This window comes from Lagenorhynchus albirostris, chromosome 17, assembly GCF_949774975.1.
Source record: "Lagenorhynchus albirostris chromosome 17, mLagAlb1.1, whole genome shotgun sequence".
Lineage (NCBI taxonomy): Eukaryota > Metazoa > Chordata > Mammalia > Artiodactyla > Delphinidae > Lagenorhynchus > Lagenorhynchus albirostris.
Window position 1 is genome coordinate 35911806 of NC_083111.1, and position 23508 is coordinate 35935313.

Consider the following 23508-nt stretch of genomic DNA (forward strand, 5'->3'; position numbering starts at 1 on the left):
GACTTCTGACTCTAAGGATAAATTCTAAGAATGTTAGTCCTGAATTTTGAGGAAACATTCACCATATCACAATTATTATGGAAACTTCACAAGCTCTTAAAACTGTATTTGAAGGTTACCCACGTATAGACAGAAACATATCTAGTGTACTCATGGGAAAGGGTACAGATATCAGGCGAATAAACATTCTTAACCAAATCATAAAATCCAAGTACTAGTCTGTTTATCCTTTTATATCTGCTCCCAGTAACCCCTACACCATCAATCATAATAGCAGTGTAATAACATCATAAAAGCTTTGACTTCAAGAGTCAGTTTGAATCAAATTATTTGCTATGTGACCTCTGGCTAATTTCTTAACCTCTCTGTACATCAGTTCCCTCACCTATAAAATGCAAACAATGTCATCTATCTTAAAAGGATTGTTTTGCAGATTAAATTGTAATGCCTTGTGTAAAGCACATACTTCAGTCTCTGCAGACTCAAGAGACAGCAGCTATTATTACTAATCAGGAGGTACACTGTCCAGTTCTATAGGTGCCATTCAGTGGGCTACAATGTAAATGATATCCCCTGGAGTGTATTATTACATAGTGCTGCCCTTACTTGTCTTTTAGCCAAAGTCCAATAACTGCTGACAAATAGCTATAAAAAGAACTTAGGAGGCAAATAAATGTATAAAGAAATACCAAATGGATGCACACATAACTAGACAAAGAAAAGTTATGAGGAAGAATAAACGTAAAAATATCTAAGGTAAAGAAGCGAGAAGAAAAGAATAAACGAACCATCTTCTTGATGGCAACATCACCTTATCAAGAAAAGTAGGGGAATGAGTTTTAAAAAACCAAGGGGTAGGGCTTCCTCAGGGCCAGCCCAGTACAGGTAATTACTGGTGGCGCAGTGGTTGAGAGTCCGCCTGCCGATGCCGGGGACATAGGTTCGTGCCCCGATCTGGGAAGATCCCACATGCCGTGGAGCGGCTGGGCCCGTGAGCCATGGCCGCTGAGCCTGCGCGTCCGGAGCCTGTGCTCCGCAACGGGAGAGGCCCGTGTACCAAAAAAACAAAAAACAAAAAACAAACCAAGGGGTAATAGCTGCCCTGAGTAAACTGGCTTTTGTGATAGTCAACACTGAGATAATTATAATATGTATTCTTCATCTCTGTAAAATGGCATCACCACCCAACCAGCTACTCATGCCAAAAGATTAGGAGTTGTTTCTAAATCCTCCACGGGCACGATGTGCTGGGTCTAGTTCCAAAATTTGGCCTGAATTTATTTGCTTTTCTGCATCTCTACTACTACCACCATGGTCCAAGGCACCAGGCTCTCTCTCACCTGGACCTCCACAAAAGCTTCTACTCATATCCCCACTTCCATTTTGGACCCCTGGAATCCATTCTCCACGCAGACACGATTGTGATCTGTTCCTTCTACCTGGAATTCTGCTATCCATATCCTCCCATGGCTGCCTTTTCTCATCATTCAGGACGTGTGAGGCTCAAATACGACATCTTAAGTGAGACTGTCCCTGACTACCAATCTAAAATAGCCTACTCCCAGTCACTATCACATCATCTTGTTTTAGCTTTCTCTTTGTACTTGTCCTTAACAGAACTTATCAAATGTGTTTGTTTGCTTGTTAACTGTCTGAATCCTGACTTTTAGAATATAAAGTTCACAGTAACAAGTATCTTGTTTACTTTATTCACCACTGTATCTTCAGTACTTACAACTGTGCCTAGTACTTGGCAGCCACAAATACTTATCGAATGAATAAATGAACAGATAAACATATGGCTTTTAAAAGACAGTGAAGATGGTCACCTGTGTCAAGTATAGTACATACATACAGGGACTTCCTTCGTGGTCCAGTAGTTAAGAATCTGCCTTCCAATGCAGGGGACGTGGGTTCGATACCTGGTTGGGGAACTAAGATCCCACATGCTGCGGGGCAACAAAGCCCGTGCGCTCTAGAGCCCATACGTTACAACTAGAGAGAAGCCCGCGTGCTGCAACAAAGATCCTGCGTGCCACAACTAAGACCCGATGCAGCCAAATAAATAAATAAATATTTAAAAAAATAATGGAGATACAGCCAATCAGCAATTTATAAAATAAAGTTGCCAAAGAATCAATAAAATAGTATTTTAATTACCTGTACTGGGCTGGCCCTGAGGATCACAGTAATTCTCTGTAGTAATGAAAATAACTGCCAATCCAATTTCTGCTTCAGGAATAGGTCTAAGACCTTGCCTGTTAGAATAAAATAGTTTAAGTATGATGATATATTAAAACTAACAACTTTTATTAAGATGATGTCAAACTGAATCTATCTTCCACCCTCCCGCAAAGTGACATCACTATTTTATGGTACAGAGAGAACTGCAAATACCTATAGTACTAGCTTATTCACTGGAGCAATGTTACATTGGGCAAGTTCACCACCTTTTAGTAATTCAATTATTTCATCTGTAAAACAAAGGTCTAGAGTAAAGGATACAGATCCTTCCAGTTCTAAAACTCTGTAATTTTCAGAATAATAGTAATACCCAGATGAAGCAATAAAAAAGATTTTTTAAAGCAAATCTATGGTTACTAGAATCCTAAGATAAAACTTAAAAGAGAGAAAAAGAGGGGAGAAGGATAAGGAGGGAGAAAAGTACAAAGAACTATAAATAAGCTACATCTATACGTATGTTAGTAAATCAAATCATTTTACCAAATTTACATGTATTAATGAATCTTCTTATTAAAGGAATCTTATGGTGAACCTATCTTCTGTTATTCTGTAATGTGAATAATGACTGATTTTATAAAACATAATTTAATATAACTTAATAATGCTACATAGAAACTAAACCTCAAATTTTAAGAGCTTTAAAACTCCTTTTAATACTTATTGTAGAGATATTTTAAGTGGTTGTAGTAGCTTAACAAGTCATTTTCAAATGCTTAACATTTGTTTTTTTGTTAAGTTTTTAAAAAGATGATTCTAAAATGTATATGGAAAAATAAAAAGCCAAGAATAGCCAGGATGCTTCTGAAGAAGAGCAGAAAGAAAATATTTGTCCTACTAGATATGAGGACTTAAACTGTTATAGTAATTAAGACAATGTAGTAAACGTGGTATTAGTTTAAGAGACATATTGCTCAATGGAAAAGACGGCCAAAAACATTCCCATGCATGTAAGGTCCCTTGGTATAAAACAGAATCAATTCCAGATAGATCAAAAATAAATTTCAAAAACAAAATATCAAAATACTAGTAAAAATTAGTAAAAAATATAGGTGAATATCTTTTTGATCTATGAGTAGAAAAAGATTTCTTATACAAAAAGCACTGACTATGAAAGATTGTTAATTTTTAGGATATTAAAATTAAGGGCTTTCATTCATCAACACAATAAAAAGTTAATTTACAAAGTGGTAACAGATTCTGCAATCTTTTATGTAATCACATACAAGTGAAAAAAGGATTAATGCCAAGAATATATAAAAAACTCCTACAAATTAAAAAAAAAGGCACACAAATATGCAATTACCATATAATCCAGAAACTGCACTCTTGGGAGTTTATTCCAGAGAAATAAACACTTATGTTCACAAAGAAACCTGTATATGAATGTTCATATCAGCTTTATTTGTAACAAAAGCTGGAAAAATGCAGATGTCCTTCAATGGATGGATGACTCAACAAACCATAGTATATCCATACTACAGAATACGTAAAATATACATATGTATATGTATTTTAAGTGGCTGTAGTAGTCTAAAAGTTATTTTTCAAATGCTTAACATTCATTGTTTTATATGTATTAGTTTAACTTAGACTTGAACTCTAAGTGAATTTATAATAACACACAAAAAAAGATTTTAAAAAGTATTATCATCAAGTGATCACATACACCTACTTGTATTTCAGGCAATTCAAAATTGGTATTTTACTACCCTACTAATACTTTTGAAACTATACATACGTCATATCATGAAAATTAGTTATAAAAGATTGGCTATGTAAAACAAAATACACATTTAATAATGATGTTATAAGACATACATCATCTTAAATGGGGAAATACTGGAAGCATTACTTTTAAAGTCAATAGTGAGATAAATGTGGTGGCTACTATCACCACTTCTATCCAACAGCTTTGGATGTCCCAGTTGGTCCAAAACCAAGAGAATAAAAGAGAGAGAGCAGTACCAGAGGCAAAAAGGATTAAAAAGGAGGAGAGAAATATTATTTATAGATGATATGGTTTATATAAAAAAAGACTATAAAGTATTAGAAATAAAAGGGGAGTCCAACGAGGTGGTGGGATATGAGATTAATATCAATGTCAGCTGAATTTCTATACATCAACAGTAAACTAGAAAATGTAATTAAAGAGACAATATCCATACCATGGTTATCCATACCATGAAATACTACTCAGCAATAAAAAAAGGATGAACTACCGATACACAAAACCTAGATGAATCTCTGAGGAATTATGGTGAGTGAAAATAAAAATTCTAAAAGGTTACATGCTGTATGATTTCATTTATATATCATTTTCTAAATAATAAATTTTAGAAATGAAGAAGAAATTAGTGGTTGCCAAAGTTTAGGGACATGGAGGGGGAGGTAGGGAGGGGTGTGTGGTTATAAAAGAACAACACAAGGGATTCTTGTGGTGATGGAACTGTTCTGTATCTTAACTATGGTGAATACATGAACCTACACATGTAATAAAATTATATAGAACTAAATACACACACATACACTACACACACAAGAACACATAAAACTGGGGAAATCTGTATTTAAAACAAAAAAAGAATACAATTATCCCAATAGAAAACTGGGCAAGAGACATGTATTTCACAAAGATGGAAAAATTAACATCTAATAAACTTTTGAAGAAACATTAACCATCACTGGTGATCAGGGAAATACAAATCAAAATCACAAGATATGATTATATATCCATTAAATTGGCAAAAATGATAGTCTGAAAATACCGAGTATTGAAAATGACGTGCATCTAACTTAATCTCTTATATACTGTGGGTGGGAGTATAAAGCGGAAAACAGTTTGATACTGTTGAGTGTTCTAACCCTAGTAATGTAGTAATATATCCCAAAGAAAATCCTGCACAAGTACCAATAGGAAACATACAAAGATAATCTCAGTAGCAGTTTACAATAATAAAAATTTATTTAAAATAACTAACTAAATAATTAGTGAACAAAATGAATGTGTATTATTTATAGTTCAGTGATGACGGTGTATCATGATCCAAAGATTATGATTCATTCAATTTTATGCAAAGCTGTGGAACAGGTGAGAAGAGGATAAGGCAAAGGAGGAGAGGATAAAGAGAAAATAATTAAATTAGTAACAGGAAGAGTTCCCAAATATGGGCTAAGACATTGGGAAAATATCTCAGCAAGAACAAAAATCAGGGTTATATTGTTCCCCTAGACTTCTAATCTTTTTCAGAGATATTTAATTTTAATCACTGATATCCTATACCCACTTCTGACAACTGATCAATAGCACCATGGCACTAACCCATCCCAGTGTTGCCCTATTGTCTGAAATTCAGTCAATAGCTGACTTTACTGGTTTGATATAACTGTACCTTCAACTGCTATCAATGGCTTGGACTAAATGGACAGGTGTTATTTTAAGTGATAGTCTTTCTCAAACTGTAAAATTGTCCTCTCTCTATGACCAAATTGAAACAGGATCCAGAGAGTACAGAACAAAATGTCATCTCATGATCAAGCCACCAGCCTCTGAGCAACCTCCACTCCAGCAAGGCAGCAAGATGTAATGGTAAAGAGCATGGACTCTGGAACCAGACTGCATGTATTCACATCCTGGCTCCTCTGCTCGCTCCCTGTGTTCTACTCAAATCCCCTTTTGCCCTCTCTGCACAACGGGGAACATAACAGTAAAAATACACATGATTGTATGAGGATTAAATGCCTTAATATATGTAGAACTCTTAGAACAGGACCTGCTACAGTATATAGTATTATGTAAGTAAGCTATTATTGCTATTGTTCAGCATGGCTTTTAAAGACTGGTAAACTGGTCATAAGTAAAATACTGCCTGAAAGAAGCCTTCTCTATTTAAAATAAACTTCTCCCCTCTGCCCTGTTATTCTGCTTTCTTATACACATTTGTAATTATCTGTTTACTTGTCTTTATCTGTCTTTTCCTCTAGACAGTAAGCTCCAGTGGTGGCAGGGTCCATAGCTATCTTGTTAACCATTATATTCCCAGTGCCTAAAACACAATAGAATCACAGTATATTTTGGTTGTAGTAGTAAGATGGTATTTTTGTTACACAAATATTTTCTTTTTCACAGCAGTTAACACATCTCCATTAAGCAAAATATTTATGGGATACATGACTGAAATTTTACTTTTTACTTTGGCAAACCCATTTTAAAAAAAAGCAGTCTTCATGGTCGGAAAGACTCCTGGGTCAGGAAAAATGAATACTGTGGAGAGCTTATTTTATGGACTTTTTAGACATATAAATACCCTAGGCCCTAACTATTTTTTAAAAATATTTATTTATTTATTTTGCCATGCTGGGTCTTAGTTGTGGTGTGCAGGATCTTCTAGTCGCAGCATGCAGGATCTTTAGTTGCAGCATGCAGGGTCTTTTAGTTGCAACATGTGGGATCTAGTTCCCTCAACAGGGATCGAACCCAGGCCCCCTGCATTGGGAGCGTGGAGTCTTAGCCACTGGACCATCAGCGAAGTCCCAGCCCTAACTATTTTTTACTAGGTGAATAGAAATTCAGTCAACGGACTGCCAAGGCTGATTTTTTTACTTTGTGCTTCAAAAATGCTAAGATTATTAACACCAGTAAAGAGTCCAGGAAAAAAATCCTTGCTTTAGTGCTTTCAAACTGCCGCCCCTCCACACTACAAACACTATTCTAGGATACTTGATACTTTTTTTCCTGCTTTCCCATAACAGCCTATATAGCCATAATAGCCTAATTTTTATACAAATTTTCGATGGGTAATAAACAAAGGAAAAATACATTCCAGCTTGAGGCTATTTCAGAACAATTTTACATTTGAGTTTTAACTTTCTCAACTACATATTCTAGAGAAAAACAAATACTGCTTTATTAAGAGAGGTATATTCTGCAAATTCTATTAAAGTAACAAAAAAGCAGCAGAAAATAAATATTGAGATAAAACTGACATGGATAAATATATTCTATTTCTAGCATACTAAGTCAATAAATTTCCAAGTACCATACACAATAAAATCTTTACAATAATTCTTGTATATACCTTTACATTATTATGTGGAGTGCAAAAAAAGTTACCTATAAAATCACCTACCTGCCCTTTTTTTTAACTAATAAAGATAATTCTGTACCTCTGGAGTATATCCATAATTGAATGAATCCGTTTTTTCTGAGAGTCAGGAATTAAGGTCTGTGAGTCTGTTATTCCTACATCAACAACACAAGTTCCAGGAGCTGAAAAGAAACTATCTTCTTCTTCATTGTCTTCTGTTATCAACCTAGCATCTCCTCCTCCAAATACAACTGCTGCACTTAATTTTTTATGCTAAAAATGGAAAGAAAAAGAAAAAAAGTAATGAAATAGCCATAATTAATGTCTTGAATACATTCTTAAAATTATAAGAATTTGATTTGGGAAATAAAATATAAGCAGAATTGAAGAAAAATTGATTTTATAATACTTCCTGAGAGGACAATCTGAGCTTCCACTCTGAGAAAATCCCTAGTTCACCAGGTACCACTGCAGCCCTGGAATCCTTACATCATCTACAGCTCCTCTTCACACAGCACTGTAACTGTGGGCTTACCTGCATGATTTTTCCACTTGCAAAATTAACTCCTGGAACTGTCATTTCAGCACACAGAAGACATTCAACAGCTGCTTACTAACCGAACAAGTTAGAACTTAAACCAAAGTTTTTGGTCTCCTCCCTGTACGCATTTATATAAACTTAATTAATAAGCCAATTAAGAGATATTAAGAAATGCCATAGTCATATACATGAACGCTGGGCAAGTTCTGGTGCCTGGGCAGTTTTTTATTTCACTTCACACTTCTACACAAAATCTCAAAAGGAAGTGTATTAACAACTATTGACAACAGTAATAATTTATCCTAGTTTATAACATTTTCTTTACAAAAATTTAGCTTATAACATTACCTGTTTGGCATTTAGAAAGACAAATGTTTTCCCTTTGAAGATTTGTTTTCTTTCCTGTCGTTCTGACAGATCAATATTTTTACTTCCAATAACTGGTTCATCAATAGGTGGGTAAAAACTATAAAAAATAAAATAAAGTACATTCTAATTATACACTACACTGTATGTATGTATAATCTAATGTATAACATTAGATTTTTAAATGGAATGGCAATCTAGACACTAGAAAGGCTTAATTTGCATAATACCATTATATTATTAAAAAATTAAGAGTTTTATCTGGGACTTAAGGACTCATAATGAGATACAATTAAATATATATGAATCAAACAACTTACGTAAATTACAAATAGTTAAGAGAGAAAAAGTAATTAAAAAGTTTTTTAAAGAAGTAAAAACAAACCAAAAAAAAAACCCAAAACCAAATGGTTGAAACATCATCCACTAAAGATCAAATTCTATTAGCATGCTGTGCTTGCTTAGGAACCAGTAAGTATTAGTAATAATGTTCATACTGTAATTCTATGAACTACTACTATAAGTGTTTTGTTACAAATCTCTTTGGAGAAGCTCAGGGAATTTTAAAACCTACATTTTGTGAGTTTAAATAAAATTCCCAAAGATTTAAAAACACAATCTTTTAGCTCTTTAATGTAACACTATAAACACATCTTAATCATCCATAGAGATTAGGGAAAAGAAGAAAATAGAGAAGTAAAATCAACATATAATTCAGTTCATAGTTTCAACTTTCTATATAATCAGATCTTTTGTTACAGCTATTCATAACTGAGCAGACTTTTAGTTTCTCTCTACCTTCTAGTAAAAATTATTAATGTTCATGGATAGAAAGGCTCGATATTGTCAACATGTCAGTTCTTCCCAACTTCATCTATAGATTAAACACAATCCCAGTAACTCCCAGCAAGTTATTTTGTGAATGTTAACAAACATTCTAAAGTTTACATGGAGAGGCAAAAGACCCAGAACAGCCAACACAATATTAAGGAAGAAGAACGAGGTTGGAGTACTAACACTACAGAATCCAAGACTTAATGTAAAGCGGCAGTAATCAAGAGAGTGTGGGACTTCCCTGGTGGCGCAGTGGTTAAGAATCTCCCTGCCATTGCAGGGGACACAGATTTGAGCCTTGGTCCGGGAAGATCCCACATGCCGCAGAGCAACTAAGCCCATGCGCCAAAACTACTGAGGCCCGCGTGCCTACAGCTCGTGCTCCGCAACAAGAGAAGCCACCGTGATGAGAAGCCCGCACACGGCAACGAAGAGTAGCCCTCGCTCGCTGCAACTAGAGAAAGCCCGCGCACAGCAACGAAGACCCAAAGCAGCCAAAAATAAATAAATTAAAATAAATAAATAAATAAAATATTAAAAAAAAAAAGAATCCGCCTACCAACGCAGGGGACATGGGTTCGAGCCCTGGTCCAGGAAGATCTCACATGCCACGGAACAACTAAGCCCGTGCGCCACAACTACTGAGCCCACATGCCACGACTACTGAAGCCCGCGTGCCTAGAGCCCGTGCTCCGCAACAAGAGAAGCCACTGCAATGAGAAGCCCTCACACCGCAACGAAGAGTAGCCCCTATTCGCCGCAACTAGAGAAAGCCTGCTCACAGCAACAAAGACCCAACGCAGCCAAAAAATTTTAAAAATTAAAAAAAATTTTTAATTAAAAAAAAAAAGCATGGTACTGGCAAAAAGATAGACAAATAGATCAGTGGAGGAGAATGAAGAGCCCAGAAATAAACTCACATAGAATCAATTCTGATCTTTTACAACAGAGCAAAGGCAGTACAATGGAGCTTAGTCTTTTCAACAATTGGTGATGGAACTGGACATTCACATGCAAAAAAAATGAATCTAGACCCAGATCTTACACTCTTCACAAAAATTAACTCAAAATGGATCACAGACCTAAACATAAAATGCAAAACTATAAAACTCCTGCAAGATAACACAGGAGAAAATCTAGATGACCTTGGATATGGAGATGACTCTTTAAATATAACACCAATGGCTTCATCCATGAAATAAATAAATGATAAGCTAGACTTCATTAAAATTAAAAATTTCCACTCTGTAAAAGATAACATCAAGAGAATGAGAAGACAAACCACAGACCAGGAGAAAACACTTGCAAAAGACACATCTGACTGTTATAAAAAATATACAAAGAACTCTTAAAATTCAACAAGAACACAAACAACCTGATTTTTAAAAAGGGCCAAAGACTTTAATAGATACCTCTCCCAAGAAATAGAGAGAGCAAATAAGCATATGAAAAGTTGCTCAATATTATATATCATCAAGGAAATGCAAATTAAAACAAAGAGATACCACTACACACCTACTAGAATGGCTAAAATCTAGAACACTGATACCACCAAATGCTGGTGAAGATGTAGAAGAACAGGTACTTTTATTCATTGCTGGTGGGAATGCAAAATGGTACAGCCACTTTAGAGGACACTTTGGCACTTTCCCACAAAACTAAACACATTCTTAACCATATGATCCAGCAGTCATGCTTCTTGGGATTTACCCAGAGGAGATGAACTCATGCCATAACTTGGGAGCAACCAAGATGTCCTTCAGTAGTTAATGAATAAATTAACTGTGGTACATTCAAACACGGAATATTATTCAGTGCTAAAAAGAAATGAGCTATCAAGCCATGAGAAGACATGGAGGAAACTTAAATGCATATTACTAAGTGAAAAAGGCCAATGTGGAAAGGCTACATATTGTATGATTCCAACTATATGACATTCTGGAAAAGGCAGAGCTATGAAGACAGTAAAACATCAGTGGTTGCTGGGAGTTGGGGAAGTGGAGGGATGAATAGGTAGAGTACAGAGGGTTTTTAGACAGTGAAAATACTCCATATGATACTATAATGATGGATATATGTCATTCTACATTTGTTCAAACCCAAAGAATGTACAATACAAAGACTGAATCCTAATGTAAACTATGGACTTTGGGTGATTATGATGTGTCAATGTAGGCTCATCGATTGTAATAAATGTGCTACTCTGGTGGGGGATATCAATAATGGGGTAGGCTATGCATGTGTGGGAGCAGTGGGAATACAGGAAACCTGTACTTTCCTCTCCATTTTGCTGTGAACCTAAAACTGCTCTAAAAATTAAGTCTTTAAAAAAGATTTTTAAAAAATTACTAAAGCATAATGGTGATGATGAGGGGACAATGTAGGATGGGGGGGAATCTGGACAGTCACTAGAGTTAACTATCCACAGAGAGCAACATCCAATATGACAAAAATGTTTTGGTCATAAGAGTCACCATCCAGCATTTCAGAATTAATTTCCTTACATTTCCCTCCTCCCACCCCCCCAGATTTCTCCTTGGAAACATACATTATCTCATACAGTAAGCTGTCATGACTAAAATTTTATTAATTAAAAAAAACTTTTATAACTGACTAAACCACAAATGCATGTGTTTTAATCTGCTAGATTAAAGTAGTGATTCCTAGAATCTGCAATGTCAAATGACTGAGTTATCTGCAGGTAAGAGCAGATTTAGTTGGTAGGATGGAATGCAAACCCGGGGAGTTATTGCAGTTTTCTAAATAACTGACTTTAAAATTCTGTTTATTCTACTTTTAAACACATACAGAAAATAGTGGAAACTATTTTAACTATTAATTAAATCTACAATGAGAAAATAGGTAGCACTAAAAAATTAACAGGCATTCTAATTCATAAATAGGCAAAATTTTAATATCTCTTCATCAAACACCTTACATCCCTTTCAAGAAAATTTTTCCGTAGCTTATACTTCTTTTAGTGTAAAAGGCTTCATATATATACAAATGGGTGTTTACAAATTAGTCTACATAGTAATGTAACAACACTAGATTATTGGGCCAGTCTCAGACAAAAATAGAATGTAAATGTTTAATACATACATATGACTGAGTAAATGTGAGATTCCTACTGCTTTCTAATGACTAAAATAGCATTTTAAAATTATCTGCAGCTTTGTGTTTTTCACATTGTCATTCTTAATTTTGCCACAGATAACAGATAACAGTTAACTACAGTTTAGTTCAATGAAGAGTGAACATTTGTTATACCAAGTCACATTCCATGAGAATGATATGCAATTAGCTTTCCAGAGTTCTAACTTTTATTTGTGTGATTCTTTGATATTTGGTTCCTCTACTAAGTGCCAAGATGGCAGAAACTGTAATGCTTTTTGGCTCATCATTATATCCTCAGGTCTATCTTGCCTGGTTCAATAAATATTTAATAAACCGGCAGTATAAAACAGAAATAAAAATTTCACCTAATAAATTAGAAGTAGACAGAAAGTAAAAACATCCCTCAATACAAATGTGAGTATTAAAATTCTGGGACTAGAAAAATGTATTTTGGTTTTCTTTTAAAAATATTGGTAAATTTGAGCCCCAATACTCAATAAGACTGATCTCGAAAGGAAAAAAACCCACCATATTATCAAGAATCGAATCAAATGTTGGAGTCATACATACATATACATATATATGATATATATATATATGATATATATATACATATATGATATATATAATACAGTGACAAATAATAGACCATGTTCTGGAACTTCATATACGCAGAAAAATCTTTCTCTCTTTAGTAGTATTAAGGATGAAAACAAGAAAGGAGAGACTAGTGATAAATGTGAAGAAAACATCATTAAAAAGTCAATATTTCTGAAAAATTACATTCTAGAAGTTTTAAAGCATCACTGAGGCTATAGTGATTTGACAGCTAGTAATAAAATTGGAAAACAGTAAATTAACTTGGCAGAGACCTAGGTTAGAGGCACACTGCCTGAATACAAGAATACCAGAAATATAAAGTGACCTCTAACTTCTATAATGAAAAAATTAAAACATTTTTTGGCATACTTACACAGAAACTTCAAGAGCTACAAATAAAATAATTATGCTTTATTATGTAGTAACTGGTACATATTATTCACAAATTCTATAAAATATTAATCTAGAAATATTGACTTTTTCCTATGTACATTTTATAACTTTATATAAATTCTTCACATGATGTTCAATAAATTTCATCTAACTCAGAGCACATCATTTTCACTTCTGTCCCAAGATTTTCCAAATACAGAATTTTTCTGAATTCATGTATAATTCTGGCCATGGAAACTATTCCAAGCCACAATATTTCTTTGTCCAACATCTGGATAGCTGTTTATTTCATTAGTACCAAAGGTACCTGTTCATGATTTCATGATTTTTTTTGGTGATCTCCAAAAGGTTTGAATTACATTGGCATCCACACCTTGTAAATCTGAGCTTGTATCTCCAGGAAAAAAATCTCTAGTGTGTGTTAAATTTCTTTGCTTTAAATTTTAATTGATTATTTAAGGTCAACTCTATAAGCTTCCTAAACTTTCATTTACCAAGATTGTTTCATGCTAATGTGTCTCTTGGGTCTGAGATTTTATTACAAGCTAATAAGTTAACCTATTCCTCTTTCATGGATGCTGGCAGAAGACACAAGACTCCTGGGTCAGAGACAAAGCAAGCAGCAAGCCTCAGTGTGTTTGCAGCAGGTCTCCTTCCATGCCAAGTCCCCTGGGGATGACACAGAAGGTACATACCATGGGTTGTGTTACAGGAGAGGTATATACCATGGGTAGTGTTACACTGAACTTGGGAATCCACCCATTTTATAACAAGCTATAAGCAGGCCTGCTCTCTGTCCTGGGAAGGAGATATTACCTCATCCCTCCAGGTTTCTCACTGCAAACATAACCCTGAGAAATGGCCTGGGTATAGGGTAGTCAGGGCCTTTCATTCTTGGCATAACCAGCAAGTTTTGTATGATGTAAGGACTCTCTCTCCCAACAGTGTTTTCTGAAAACAATGCTGCTTGTTGTTTAAAATAAACTGAGAAAGGGAAACTCCCTTTTTCTCTTGAGGATCTTTTTTTTTAACATTCAGACATATATAATATTTTAATGAACTTCTTTATTAGAGCACAGAGTATCAAAATTAAATACTTCTTTTAAATGTAATCTAAAAATGACTTCATCTACATTGGTACTTTGATAACAGTATAGGAAAATTAGGTATCACAAACCACATCAGGTACTCTATCTTAACCCTTCACTTACTCTGTTTCGTGTTAACAGTGCAAAGATGCAGACATAACTGTACCAAAAAGGACTACACATTTTGTTAGGTAAAAATATAGTATGCCTCCTAATTTAAATTCAGGACTAGTGATAATGCTTTTACAGAACTAAAAGAACAGGTAGTTATGTAATAGAAGAGCCACCACAATTTATCTCATATCCCTTTTATAACCCATCCTACTACTATTTAATATCTTAAATTTAATCATTTAATTGAGTATGGAGTCAAATTAGTCTTCAACAAACATATCAAAATGGATCCCAATAAGTATAGCAATCTATTTAGGCAAAAAACTACGTATTTTAAAATAGTATTAAAAACTTGATTATCAGTTGCCATCATCAAACATGAACTAATGTAATAGTCTTTCCTGGTTAACACTGAATTAGGAGTTAGTGAACAATCTTAGAGTAGGGATGTTTTATTATAGTCATCTAAGTTAATACAATCGCAAATTGAAGCCAGAAAAAAACTATGCCTAACCTAAAGTAAAAACAACAAAAAACCAAAAAACCAAGGTTAAATACACCTGAGAATCTGAACAAATAAGCAAGAATCAATGACTAATTCTAAAAACTCTAAGACCATAAAACATATCACCAGTAGTAAAAAATCAGACCCCTCCACTCTTAAGTAATCTAGAATTAACAATGGTTTATTATCTGTAACAAGAGTCATTATTTATAGGATTTATCAACTTTTCTAGGGAGGGTCATAAATAGGCTTCAGGGAAAAATGTAATTCTGTTGAAATACTATGTAAGTTGGTAGTAAGTGAAGTTTCTAGAGGAGAGACCAGTGCTTTCATTTTCTCACAGCGGGTCTAGGACTCAAAAAAGGTTAAGAATCATCTATTTTAAAATCTCGAGAATTCCCTGGTGGTCCAGTGGTTAGGACTCTGCATTTTCACTGCCAAGGGCCCAGGTTCAATCCCTGGTCAGGGAACTCAGATCCCACAAGCCACTTGGTGTGGCCAAAAAATAAATAAAATAAAATCTGAAGATCTCTTTCCAGAGGAAAGCATATTTTCTGTTAACCAGATTATAAAATACAAGAAACCTCCCAAATGAAAATGAAAAACAAAGAGAAAAATCTGATATTCAGTTACTTTTAAAAGCAAATACATATTATCAGGTATAAATAGTTCCTAAAAATATATGTACTGGGCAAATTAGCTTATAATAGCTAGTAATATTTTTAAATTGGTAATAAAATACTTAGCTTGAATAGGTAATACTTAACTTAAATTGGGTAATAAAATACTTAATTTGCATAGAATTTTAGATTTTTAAAACTTCCTCAAATCTATTATGCCATATAGACTATAAGCTACTGACATACATTTTAAGCAAGCATGTTCTTATGTTGACTAAAAACATCCACCGTTTTACAGTCACCAGTATTTTAACCATGCAATCTAAAAAGAAAAATCACAAATATCTTCCTCCTCAACCATAGCTTATATTACTGCAAACATTACTAATACAATACATACAGTGGATAGATCCTTTAGTCTGGTGGTTCACAAATTTAGCAGAGCATCCAAAAAATTAAATAATCAAGCTACTATGAATCTTCCCAGATATTGCAATTAGCTACACTTCTTTTAATAAGCACCTATTATGATGCCAGGCAATATGCTCAGACTTCATGTATGCCACTAGTTAAGATAAATAATACTTATACTAATACTAATAATACTGAATACTTAGACACTCAGCAGGACAGGTATTAGTCTCATTTTTCAAAGGAGGTAACTGACACTTAGAAGAAATCAGCTCAGTTCCCAAGGCCACAGCGCTGTTAATATTCTGGCCCAGGACTCTGAGGCTCCACAACAGGGATGCTGCACCACACAATTCCTGGTGTCCTGCATGCATGATGCCCAGCATTGGCATGTGTGCTCTACTGATTTCACCTCTATGCTATTACTGTCCTTCAATATTTTCCTTTTAATATTGGCACATATGTAACATGTGCTTCACAGAGATAAGAACAATCAACAAAGAACTGGGAAACTTTCTTCACATACTAACAAGAAAACTTCATTAATAATACTGAACTGTAACATTACATCCTGAAATAGTCAATAAAGAGGGAATTAACCTAAATAAAACCAGTGCTATCATATTTTGTATGTCATATTTTATTATATTTAAAATAAGCAATATACCTTTCAATTTCTGGAGGCTGTTTCTTGGACTGAACTGTTTTAAGAAATTCAGTAAAATATTCTGGTTTTACAATCGGACGCCCACAAATGAGTGCACATATTGTCTAAAAAGAAGAAAACATGTGAATACATATACTCATACCCTAGTTTTTTTAAAGATGTAAGTTATAGACTACAAAGAGGCTGTTCTATTCTGTTTTTCCTCCTGTCTCTCTAAATTTATAAAGGAGACACAATCTATAAAACAGAAGTCAGTACTGGTCACTGCCTAGTTTTAGTATAAAAATCCCTGTATAATCACTTGATTATTAGAAGCTACCAATTACAATACAGGGGGGGACAGATTGGGAGTTTGGGATTGACATATACACAATGCTATATTTAAAATAGATAACCAATGAGGACCTACTGTATAGCACAGGGGACTCTGCTTGATATTCTGTAATAACCTAAATGGGAAAAGAATTTGAAAAATTTGAAATTTGAAAAATTCTTTTCTTCAGTTATACATACACATATACATGTGTATGTATAACTGAATCACTTTGCTGTACACCTGAAACTAACAAGGTTGTTAATCAGCTATACTCCAATATAAAATAAAAATTAAAAATAAACAAACTGTGGTAACTACAACTCATGTAAGTCAGAATCCTGCAAAGCAAAGGCCTATATGCTAAAATAGCAATAAGACTGTTGAAATAACAAATAAATGTAACATACAGGCAAGTAGCAATAAACAATAAACAATCATTATTAAAGGTGAAAAAAAAGAAGTTACCAATTACAATATTAATTTAAAAACTGCCTGGGGAGGGCAGAACAACATAACATAAAATACAAGTCAATTTAAAAATGTATACCATTTTAAAAACATTAAAATGTACATCTTAGAATTAAGGAAATGTAATGTCTGCCCTAGAGAAGACAGTAACAAGAGATAAACATGAGAGAGTTCTTTCACCTTAATTGCCTTTCAAACTGATTTTAATTATGGAATAAAGTCTTTTTAAGAAAGTAAATAAAGGAATAACTCTTTAGTGTTGGACAAAAGCTGAAAATAAGTATATACAGATGGAGTGGGGGAAGAAACTTCAACTAGCAAGTGAATTAAACTATAAGCCTCAAATAAGATGTATCCACAAAATTTGAGACAGATTAAAATATACCATCACTGGCAATGAAAATAAGATTCAGCATAATTCCAGGAAATAATACAACTAAAGAATTGGTAAGAATGCTTCTAATAAACATGGGAAATTACCTAAATGTGAGCAAGCAATTTAGGGTATCTCTCAAGAATGAAATCTGAAAGTTATGAACCTCAAATATGAATGAAATAATTGACTTCTTGCATGAAGCAGTAATGTGCAATTCAACACTGGACTGAGTAAACTCCAATACATGTGATCCTGGGCAAAGGATTCAATTGCTCCATGCCTCAGTTTCCTCTTCAGAAAATAAAAACTGAACTGAATGCTCTTTAGGTTACCTTTTGGTTCTAACATTCAACAATTTTAAAAACATAAACTAACCTGTATTTTTGGAAAATTTACTAAAAAAATAATATAATGACAAATATTTTTTGCACACGATTGATCATAAATATTGAAAAAGGAGTATTGCTCTGCAAGCCTTTGTTGGTATATATACAGTACTCTCTAATATCCAGGGACTGGGTGGCCATTAGCATCCTAGTCACTGGAATACTGTGTACTATGGTAAATGGATCCTAGTTTCCAGGTCTGTCACAGACTCAGTAAAGTATCTTTCAAGACAATTTAACTGCCTTTGCTCTTATTTCATACCCACCAAGCAATGGCATGATTACCTATTCCATTTCTCAGGTACCTTGGTATCTTCAAGGGGACCATGTTGGAGTCTACATGTAAATATTCTGGTCACTATAAAGATACATCCCTACTATAAACTAATAAATGGACATTTTGAATTATGAATCTATTATTTGGGTTTATTAGCATAAATTACTATTCAGGAGGTTAATCACTGTTGAATTTATAAATCAATTTCATAAACTTACAAAGATGAAACAATTTTTGATCCAAGTTTAACATGAGGTTCAATTTGAACAGCAAGCCTTTCTCTATGACACCTATTTAGGTAGAAGACACATATTCTAATTTAATTAATTATATATTAAAGGATTTTTGTATCATTGAATAAAGGAATCTACTGTTGCTTTTCACTATAGATATTAACCTAAAACAATCTCACATATCTATAGTCAACCTGCTGAAGGAGACGAATCACCTCCCAAAATCATTCTTCAATTAGTTTTGGATTAACCAAATCTGAAGATGATGCAAAGTCTGAAACATCCCAAAATATATCACTGCTTTGACAAATAACATATATCTACATATCTCTAGATTGTGACAATACATTAAGGTAATATTGTAAGAACGTAAAGTCTTTGTGATTAGAGTCTAAAGCCAAATAAGAACTAAAGAAAAGAGCATGAAAATATGAGATGGTATCAGAGACTGGAGGAAGGAAAGACATGAGCTGCTAACTTTGAAGATTGGCAGTTGATCTCTAATTGCTTTGCTTTTAGACTGAAAACACAAACTATAGGCCGTAATAACTTCTTGGTGAAAGGATAATATAAATCATTTAAATGCTAAATCAATATCTGAAATATAATTTAATGTGCTTTTGCTTGCCCCATTCTAGCCTATACGGTAGATATGGGATTCATTGGCATATATACATCTACAACTAACAGTTCTGATAGTTTTAAAGCAAGTGACTATTAAAACATCCGTGTATAGTGGGTAAAGGAATAAACTTAAATTCAGAGAACTTACTTTAACATAATAACAAGGCATTCAACTTACTTTAATGGTAACTTTAACTGATGTCATGACAAGGTGAGTACATTCCTCTGTCCAATTGTTTACAGTAAGTCCTCCAAGTTGCAATACAGCTTGACTTAAAGCAGTTTTCCCAGAGACATCTAAACAAGAAGAGCACGCAACCAAAGGTTCATACTCTACTCTGTAAATGAGAATAAGTTACACAAAGTTATCATAGTTATAGAGATGGCAACTTATGGTACTTTAAACTTTAAGCTCACATCATATGCTGTTATTTTAATTTTTATTAAATTACTAAACTTTCTAACTTATGAAATTATCACTTCCTAAGTCTTAAGTCGCAATTAAGAAAAAAACAGTGATCAAAGTTTAACATTATACTTTGACCTATGCAGAATCAAACAAAAGTAGCTCCCATCAAGGTTCTTAGGGCCCACTCAAACTCTCATTCACTCTTTTCACTATCTATGATTAATAAAATGCACTAACCACGTGTGGTGAAAAGTTCACCACTGTCCTAAGTAGGAACTAAATAGACTGGTCCCAATTCATTATCCATAAATATCCTTTTCCTTTAGAATCTGACTGGTACAAAATAAAGCTGTCCATTTTAATATCAATTTAAAAATTCTTACCTAAATTTACTTTCAAACACTCCAAAGGTAACTCTATCCCCTGTCTTCAAAATTCGGGAAAGGCCATTCTGCATTTTTTCCTCATTAACAAAGGTACCATACTTAGAATTATCTTTTATTGTCAATATAGGGATTTCATCTGTTTGACTCTGAAAAAAAAATCAATACATAATTTAAAGTCTCTTACTGCTCAGTAAATACTATTCCTAAGGGGAAAGGTTTCAAAACAAAAGGTTGATAACTTCTGGAATAGGTGATAGGTGGCTAACCTCCCAACACAGTAGGCAATAGAGTTATTGTTTTGGTTGCAAGCAAAGAATGATCACTCAACTAGCAATTAAGAGAAAAATGTCAATTCCAGAATCACTCCTCTTAGAACATACATTTTCTTTATTTTTGTAAGTCAGGGGAGATTTTCCTGACCCCTCATAATTTGAGAATTGTTTGCTTTTGTACAGTCTGTTTCATGTATAACATGACAGCTTCATTCCTAAGGTTTTTGTTTTTTTTTAAATTATCAAAATCACATAGTAAAAATCAGTCCAATGCAAAAAGGCTAGAGTGTCTGACTTGCAGTAACAATTTTTTTTCTTTAGTATTTTCAACAATGTTTTTCTATACCTAAAAGAATACAGACACAAAACCTAAATATTACTGAACAGATCCAGTATTTGCCAACATGCAGTCTTTGCTCAAAATAATGGCTTTTTTCCTTAATTACCACCAGCATTACCATGAGCACAGCTATTTGTATATATTTATATTACTTTTACAATCTACCTTTATTATTAAAACAACCAACACACCAAAACAAACTCAAAGCCATTCAAAGGAGCTGTGGGGCATATACAACAGCTGTTTTCCCTAGTAAAGCAATCAATTTCCCTTGTGAAAACCTAAGATATACAGGAAACACCAGTGTTCATATGGCTGCATTAACTCATTAAAGCAGGAGTCACGATGGTCTATTCACTGTTCTATTCCCAGGCTTTGGCACAGTGACTGACACACAGTAAGCACTCAATAAATGTTCAAGTAAATAAATAGAAATATGTTCTACTTCCCCTGAGTCTAAATCACTAAAACAAATAGTAAAATACTGAAACAGAAACTTCAAATCTTAAATAAACAAATATCACCAGTACCACTGCCCAAACGTCCTTAATTTTGTTAACATTTAAAGAAAACTAACAGCTTTATAAAAAGTCTCCCAAACTCTTACATATACACCAAGGTAAACTTTTGTGATTTCAATCCTCTTACTGTCAGCTAGTGAAATAAAATTAGTAACTTACCAGGTTAGTTACAGAAAAGTTAGCAGTTAACACAGCATGATTTCGGCTGATTGATTGATCATCTTCAATTAGAATGCCACAGTTTTTCCTTCCAACAATGTACTCAACACCAGCCAAAAGTCTGTATGGTTCTAAGAGAATTTTTTTAAAAAGTAAATTAACAGGTACACACATACATAAACATGTATTTAAGATATACATATGGCAAATATTTAAACATTTTTATTTTGCTATTTAAAGGCTAATAATCAACTTTACATAAATCAAACTTGTGTTTTCCAGTAAAGCCTCACTGAAGGAGGCAAATCTAAATAGATAGAAAGCTCTACCATTTTTCTAACAGGAAAACAATTTTGTCAATGCTTGCCCAAATTAACTTATAATTTAATGCACTACCAAATAAAATCACAACACTATGTTTGGAGCTTGATAAGCGAATTCAAAATTCCATCAGGAAAATATAATGTGAAAAACTGTCCAGAAAAATGTAAATATTTTGGGAACTTCCTCTACCAGGTGGTAAAATATGCCAAAGTGAAAGCAGTTAAAAAGTATGGTATTGGATCAAGAGTAAAAAATATAGATCAATGCAAGAAAAGTCCAGACCAGTGCATAATTTGGGGATTTTTTTTTTTTATGTTAAAGGTAGCTTTTAGAACGTGAAAAGGTTATTAGTTTTAAAAAAATTTGGAAATCACAAATTGTTGGAAGAACAGCATGTACGTTGAAGACTTGTAAAGTTTAGTCTGGTACCACTGGAGTGGTAGAGTGATTAGGGCAAATAAACTAGACAAGTAGAAAGGAGTCCAGGTAAACCTTGACGAGACCTGGATTATATTTTATTAATCAGATTCTTAACCTAGAGTGGACTCTTTCAACAAAAATCTTTTGTGTTGGTTTCCCTACATTTTTCTTAGAAGGATGGAACCCCATAGCCTCCATCTGATTCCGAAAAGAGTTCAAGATCCCCCAAAAGTTAAGAATGCCACCCACTGGCACTAGGGGTATTTTTCTTCTGCTGCCTCCTTAAAGGAACTCAAAGAGCCAGACACAGGCTACAACTGTTTCTGGAAACTGTTCCTACTGTGTTACACCTCACAATGCTCCAAGTCCACAGTGAAACTTGATCTTTGAGTCTCTATACTTTTTAGTATCTACAGTATTATTACAGTATTTATTTTCCTTACCATTAGTTTGCCCTCTCCATACTTCCTTACACTGTCAGTCCATTTAGCCTCTACGTAGATCTTTTCTTCACTCATAATGTAAACTTCCGGAGGGCAAGGCCAATCATAGGCTACAACTGCTTATCTATCAACTAATAAGTGCTTACATATATTAGGCAACCAATTTACATGCAATTACCATTTTCCGCTGCTAGAAATGCAGAAAAAAATTTTTTCAGTTGTTGTGATGACAAAACGGTAAAAGGCTCCGAAACAAAACCAAAATTATGCTTTCCTGTAGTTGCCATTTACACAAGTCATCTCCGTGGCTCCTCACAATGCGCTCAAGACAGAGTCATAGAGTCTTCCAGACTGTTAACTTATTCTGGATGTTTCCTCAAAAGCTTAAAACGCTAGATGTCGTAACATATACCCGGCCAAGACTCAATCCGGAAGACCATTTAAGCCCAGGTCAGAGCTAGTCCCGCCAGAGGAGTTGGTCCCAACCACGGAGAACTTGGCGGTAGACCGGGAGGAAAGGACCCGGCGGTCACTAAACGGCCCAGTGTCGCATGCCTCCTCCCCCCGTCAGACCAAAGCCTGGTTCGCAAGCACTGCGCACCCGCCGAGAAATACTACGCAGTCCCCACACAACAAATGCGCGGCTTTCGCACCAGCTTTCGCAGTCTCCCAGGGCGAGAACAGTCCGAAAGTAACCATCCGCAAACCCTCTGCCCACCGCATCTGCTCCCGGGAAATCGGTCCCCGGACATCTCCCTACCGCCCTTACCTCGGGCAGGGCCCGCAGCTGGGAGCAACTTCCACATGGCCTGGAACACTAGGGTCTGGCCGATGCGCGACAGCGTAACCGCGGCTGACCGACGTGCGCGGCCGCAGCGCCTGCGATTGGCGCAGACTCCGGGACGTGCGCGCTCCTGGAAGCCACACCTGCCTAAGAAGCGGAGGGATAGACAGAAGTGCGGCGTTGGCG

The 23508-nt window shown here is 34.7% G+C and overlaps 1 protein-coding gene and 1 non-coding gene across 2 annotated transcripts in view; one reads left to right on the forward strand and one right to left on the reverse strand.

Annotated features, from left to right (window-relative positions):
• Positions 1–23021, reverse strand: part of NBN (nibrin) — a 45082-nt gene extending 22061 nt beyond the window's left edge. Inside the window, 8 exon segments of the mRNA XM_060127988.1 lie at positions 2161–2258; positions 7408–7601; positions 8218–8335; positions 16585–16688; positions 19443–19602; positions 20057–20205; positions 21352–21482; positions 22717–23021. Of these exon segments, the coding sequence (XP_059983971.1) occupies positions 2161–2258; positions 7408–7601; positions 8218–8335; positions 16585–16688; positions 19443–19602; positions 20057–20205; positions 21352–21482; positions 22717–22825 (1063 nt within the window). The 5' untranslated portion in view covers positions 22826–23021.
• TRNAE-UUC (transfer RNA glutamic acid (anticodon UUC)) lies at positions 15284–15356 on the forward strand. The gene has a single exon. It is a non-coding gene; the product is annotated as a tRNA-Glu (tRNA).
• Positions 23022–23508: the final 487 nt, after the last annotated feature.